Source organism: Echinops telfairi, unplaced genomic scaffold (genome assembly GCF_000313985.2).
Source record: "Echinops telfairi isolate 266 unplaced genomic scaffold, ASM31398v2 ScPeMD7_10;HRSCAF=50, whole genome shotgun sequence".
NCBI classification, from domain to species: Eukaryota; Metazoa; Chordata; class Mammalia; order Afrosoricida; family Tenrecidae; genus Echinops; species Echinops telfairi.
In genome coordinates this window covers 10,940,544-10,946,975 of record NW_022103907.1, presented here as the reverse complement: position 1 = coordinate 10,946,975, position 6,432 = coordinate 10,940,544, and the positions used below count along the sequence as shown (strand labels likewise).

General features: G+C 39.8%; 1 protein-coding gene across 1 annotated transcript in view; it reads right to left on the bottom strand.

Moving 5' to 3' along the window:
* Positions 1 to 3,170: 3,170 nt before the first annotated feature.
* QPCT (glutaminyl-peptide cyclotransferase) overlaps positions 3,171 to 6,432 on the bottom strand; it is a 48,672-nt gene continuing 45,410 nt past the window's right edge. Inside the window, exons 6-7 of the mRNA XM_004711169.2 lie at positions 5,864 to 5,983; positions 3,171 to 3,484 (exon numbers count right to left, since the gene is read on the bottom strand). Of these exons, the coding sequence (XP_004711226.1) occupies positions 3,339 to 3,484; positions 5,864 to 5,983 (266 nt within the window). The 3' untranslated portion in view covers positions 3,171 to 3,338. The remainder of the gene's footprint in view (positions 3,485 to 5,863; positions 5,984 to 6,432) is intronic.

Genomic DNA, 6,432 nt, shown 5'->3' with positions numbered 1-6,432 from the left:
GCTCTGCTCCACCCAGCCCAAGTCCACTTTTTGGGGGGGAGGTGGGCCCCCCCTCATATATAGAACAAATGTCACAATCACAAAAATGACCCTATTCCTGGGCTGGTAGAGATTGATGAAACTCCCAACACTATGACCCATGGATACCATTCAAACCTGGATTTGAACCCACTTCTGGGGATGACCTTGCAGTCAAACAATAAGCAGGTTTGTGAGTGAAAAAGTCCACCCATGAAAAAGTTCCCCTTGAAACAACAAACCAGAGGACACTGAAAGGGCAGCATTGGCCCAAATCCAAAGTTCAGAAGGCCAGACAGGAGAGAAAAGAAGGGTGAATGGAAGTGGAGGACCAAAGGGGGCACTGGGGAAACTGCTGCTATATGGAGGGGATTGCAACAAATGTCACAAAACAAGACGTGATAAACTGCTGAATGGAAATAAATTTGCTCTGTAAACTTTCACCCAACCCAGAGGAAAATTTTCAAATATAAAATGAAATAATTTTTTTAAAAGAATATTTTGTTATTAATGAATGACCTTAGTTACAATGAATGACCTTTAAAAATGTCAAGGTCCAATACTGCTTTGCATTTGGCCTTCAGAAGAAGGTCCAGCATTGTTTCCATGTAAACAGGCAGGGTTAGTATGGTGGGTCAAGCATGGCTTCCAGAGCCAGACTGCTTAGTTAAAAACCCCATCTTTGTCACTTATTAGCTGCCTGATTGCAACCACACTGAGAGTTAGTAATAAACCCACCACAGGGATTACTGTGAGCATTAAAAGGGTGAAACATGGAAAGCACTTTTGACCCAGAATTTGAGTACTTCTTTTCTTCCAAAAGACAGACACAGTCCTGTCTGGCCCAGAACTGGCACTCAGTAAAAAGGTCAGCTTTTAGTAATATTTAATTCACAAACTGGTGGCATAGTGGTTACATGCTTGGGCTTATAACCACAAGGTTAGCCGTTAGAAGTCACCAGCCTCTCCTTGGGAGAAGGATGAGGCTTTCTACTCTCATAAAGAGTTACAACCTCAGAACCTATTATAAGGAACTATATGTGACCCCCTCCCTGGGGAATGGACAACAGAAAAGTGGGTGAAGGGAGACGTCGGACATGCAAGATGACAAAATAATAATTTATAAATTATCAAGGGCTCATGAGGGAGGGGGAATCGGGGAGGGAGGGGAAAAATGAGGACCTAATGCCAGGGGCTTAAGTGGAGAGAAAATGTTTTGAGAATGATGAGGGTAATGAATGTACAAATGTGCTTTACACAACGGATGTATGTATGGATTGTGATACGAGTTGTATGAGCCCCTAATAAAACGATTAAAAAAAATTTTTTTTTAAGATTTTGGAAAAAAAAAAGAGTTACAACCTCCAAAACCCACAGGAACCTGTCCCATAGGTCACTTATGAATCAACATCAATTCAATAGCAATGAGTTTGGTTTGATTTGGAATTCACAAAGGCCGACACCTTTACATAACTTTAGAATCAGATTTGTAAAATGTTTTAAAATCTAAGAAAAATATAATTCTGTAACATTCACCAATGTGTGTGTGTGTGTGTGTGTGTGTGTGTTACAGATCAGTGCAGCAGCGTGTTGGGCTTCTAATCACAAGGTCAGCCATTCAAACCTCCCAACTGCTCTACAGGGAAAGATGAGGCTGTCTGCTCCCAGGAAGATTACAGCCTCAGGAACCCAAAGTGCCCTCCAGGGTCACCATGCAGCAGCATTGACTCGATGACGGTGAGTTTATAGACCTTTTGTCTAATAATATAGATAAAATCGATAGTTTTTTGTTATTTCAGTTGTGGGCTATCAAGGCAATTTCTGACTCACTGTGACTCTATGTGACAGAGTTGAGCTGCCCCAGAAAATTTCTGGACTGTAATCTTTACAGAGGAGCCCCGGTGGCATAGTGGTTACACATTGGGCTGCTAACTGCAAGGACAGCAGTTTGACACCACCAGCCACTCCTCAGGGAGAAAGATGAGACTTTCTACTCTGGTAAAGAATCACAGTCTCAAAAAAATAAAAAGAATCACAGTCTCCAGAGTTCTTCGGGGTAGTTCTACCTTGTCCCATAGGATTGCTATGATTCAGAATTGACTCGACGGCAGTGAGTTTTCAAAAAACAACCAGCTCACAAGATCCTTCTCCCACAGAGCTCCTGGTGGGTTTGAACCACCAGCCAAGTGCTTAATTTTTGCCCCATCAGACTTCCCTTTTCATATAAGAATTTTACATATATATATGCATAAATATATATATATATATTTAACCTGAAAACTATGCTAAGTAAAAAAATCTCTTTTCCTGCTGGCTTGCATGGTCATGAACCTGAAGCTGCCATTGCTTCCCACGCAGCTTGCCTGTCACCCTGACTTGTCTTCACCACAAACACCCCCAGGACCAAATCAGCAAATCAATGCCTGACAATGATATGCTTTAACAGGAAAATATCCCAATATACCCTTTTCGGTTGTCATCCATCGATTCTGACTCACGGTGTCCTCTGTGCTACAGAGTGGAACTGTTCCATACAAGTTAGCAATCAAGCACAAACCAGCTGTGCCAGCCAGAGATGTCAGGAGGAAAATACATTCCCTGCCCCCAAACTGTAGATATTATTTTATTAAAACTGTAGGGGGTGGGGGAGGATTGGCACTCAACAAAATGTGAGGAAAAACCAAAGAGCTAGTGGTGATTCTGCGAACATCCTATGATATTTTTCTTTTTTTCCATTTTTCAATGTTAGTATTGTTTACAATAAAAATGTTAAATTTATAAAACTGTGCCTATCATTTAAACTATGTAATACTTCATTTATACATAACAAAATAATTCACCAAATGGCATCTAAGTTTCATTTGCTTTTCCCTGAAATAAGCTCTACCAAGATTTCTCAAAGAAACAAGAAGCTTGAGGGTCTTCAAACTATGTATCTGATTTGTATTGTAGGTAATAGATCCCCAAATATTCAAACTCATACAACTAGGCTACTTATTGTTCATCACCATCATATTTCATTAATGTTTACAAGACCATGACACCAACCACATAAATGTGAGTTTGTCTCAGTTTCTTATCTATCAAAGTTGTAAAATGTACGTATTTGTTTTCCATTTATCTCTAGATGAAAATGAATGAACAATTTATGGCACGATATAATTCTAAGATTTATTGAGCAAATATTCAAAGTTACCTAAAGATTGAGTGTATAGGACAGAATTTCCCACACAGCATTTAACTGGGACCAGATGATTGTAAGTAGTACTTGATTTTCAAACACAGGGTTAGAAGTGATTACCATAAACAAAGCCAGATGGTTACAAATGAAGATATTCCAACACAAAGATTTGTAGGATTTTGTTCAGATTGTCGATGGTTGGTGGATCCAAATTTTCTTCATTGTCATCCATGGTGTGCCAGACTTCAGGGAAAGGAGACGGTATCAGATGCAGAATCGGAACACCTAATGAGAAAGGACTGATGTGTCATTAAGTGGCTATTGCCAGTGAATAAGCTAGAAAGTAACATGCTTTAAGGAGAAGTCTGAGCGGGAGTTTGGCACCTTATGAAGACAGTTAATAACATCTCCCATCTACTGCCTTGTAGATGGAAATGCCTCCAAAGACATTCATTCATTAAAAATTGGTTAAGTCAATAGATGCTGCTAAAACACCTATGCACCAGGAGCTGTTTGAAAGCTGAGGTTCATCAGGGAAAAATGAAAAGTTCTTTCCCTGACAAACCTTACATTTCAGTGGAGGAAACAGCAAATGAACAAATACAAAGCCTCATTTTAGGAAGAGAGTATGCATATCAAGAGTGAGAAAACAAGGTAAGGATACAGAATGAGGCAGCAGACAGTAAGATCAAAAGAGGGACATTGAAAGTCAGGGAGGACCTCTTTAAGAAGTTGGCAATGAACAGAAATAGACATAAAATGAGAAAGTAAGCCACATAAATACTGGGAATGAGCAACCCAGGCTGTTACAGTTGCAAGTGCCAAGGGGCTGAGGTAGGAGTGTGCTTGTCTTGCTTGAGAAAGGCTGAGCAAGGAAGACAATGCGGTTGGATCAGAGTAATTGTTGGAGAAAGGGGGGAGGTCAAATTGAAGAGAGAGAGAGAGAGAGAGAGGAGAGAGAGAGCACAATCAGAAACTGGAGGCCTTTGTAAGTCATAGAAAGACTTGGGATCTTCCTCTATACAGTGGCAAGTGACTAACCCTGCTAACAGGCTTCAAAGATAGCTCTAGCAGGTATGCAGAGCCTAGGAGTGAAAACTGGAGAGCAATTGGGAGGCTATTGTTAGAGTCCTGGAATTGATTTAGACTCACACCATCTCAATACCAAGGATATGGCATTGTTACAGACCAGAAAATGCCAGAGTACCGCAAAGTGTAAGAATACAATCTAACAATGAAAGGAAAGGCAGGCTATCAGTAGGATGTGAGCTTTCATAAATATTCTAGATGTAGCACAAAAAAAAAATGTGAAGGTCTCCGTAATGACTTGGGATGTCTTGAATGAGAACATAAAACTCGTGAGATGACGTGATGGGTGATTTAATTAAGCAGTTAGATTTGATCATTTCTCACACTTTCAGTTTGTTAAGGTGCTCAGTGAACCTGGAAGACCTGAATCTGAACTGTCGGAGGTAGTGAAACGGGCCATGAGGAGACATTACAGAATGAGGAACAATTCCCAGGCATCTGAGCTGAACAAATGGGTAAGTGTGACTCTTTGCCAAGAAGAAGCAAACTGAGAGAGAAGCACATACTTCCAGATTTATCCTTCACATCGATGAAGAATGGCAGACTTGGTCGTATCAGTGGAGAGCCTAGAGTGGTCTGGTAAGGGGAAGTTAAGGCATACAATGTGTGTCTAAACCTGAGTTAGAGACAATAAAGATCAGGAGAAGGAGACTATAGCTACTTCTTCCCTCATGGTCAATTTGACTTAAATACCTGACTTCTTGGCGACAAGGACACACACGGAAAAGCCCATTGGTGAAAGCTCTTTTAGAGATAAGCACTCATTAAAATTAACTTTCCTATCTGCTTTTGGAACTCTTAAAACACCTCTGGATTGGTCTGCATCAATAAAGGATAACTTCAGTGTAGTTAGTCCTTAAAAAAGAATTATCCTAGTGTTTTAAAATGCACTTTTAATTTTATTTTATTTTATTGTTTAATTGATTCCTCAAATGCAAGTTGAAAGTAGAGACCTGAAGAGTTTCTCTACTGAAGACAACTACCACATGGCAGCAGAAGCCAAACAGGATTTAGGAATGAGTCAAGATCTTGGTCAGTTTGTGTGTGTGTGTGAGAGAGAGAGGGAGAGAGAGAGAGAGAGAGAATATACATAGCAATGAATAAACTGTTTCAACAATTCACCCATGTACATTTCAGTGGTGTTGTTTAAGTTCCTCAAGTTCTGCTACCATGCTTGCTATCTTTTCCAATCACCCCATCATCATTAACGTACAGTCATTCTTCCCAAGTTCTCCTCTAACCTTTTGAGTTGCTGTTGTCAACTTGATCCCACAAGGATAAATATTTGAAGAAGCACAATGCTCAAGGCAGATATACTTTACTAATACACTGTTGTTTGGTTTAAAGCAGACTTCTGGGGAAAGTTTTGGTTTGAGGTTTAAGGCATAAAGATTCAAGACTTCAGGGTTCAAAATTTTGGTATACTCTTAAAAATGGGTCATTGACATTAGTGCTTTGGTCTTCAAATTTCAAAATGCAGATATATATGATATATATAAACAGCAAAATAAATATGCACACATGATGTATACCTATGTTCATGTACACACGCACACACATACACACATTCATTACCTTTTCTTAAAAATGGAGTGTGGTCATCTTGAACCTCAGCGGGGCAATCTAAATGACTCTGAAAATACCGCCTCTCCCAAGAGTGATCCCTGAGCAAATTCAACTCATGGAGTTCGTGTTCTGCAGGTGACAATCAGACAGCAGATGAACATTTATTTTATCTAAACAAGACTTAGAATGCATTGTTATGTAAATCTTTGAAATCCATGCATGTATAGCAATCATTTTAAAAACCTTGTGCAGCAGTCAACATGGTTACACCCATGACAACACCTGGGCTGACTCTGGGTGTGTACATTTAAAGTAGTCTCACAAAATGAAGGATCATACAAGACTCCTAACATTTGAGAATATTCTTGGAGGTATAAACAGCACAATGACAGTGAGCAAAAGTTTACTTGCAACTAGTATTAAAGGTATTGTTTGATAACTTCCACAGTCTGTTGGGTCCCTTTCTTTGGAATAGTCACAAACATGGGGCTCTTCCATTTGGTTGGCCAGGTCTTCCAAATTTCTTAGCATAAATGAGTGAGCACTATGGTATGACTTTTTGTTCTGATGATGCCTGA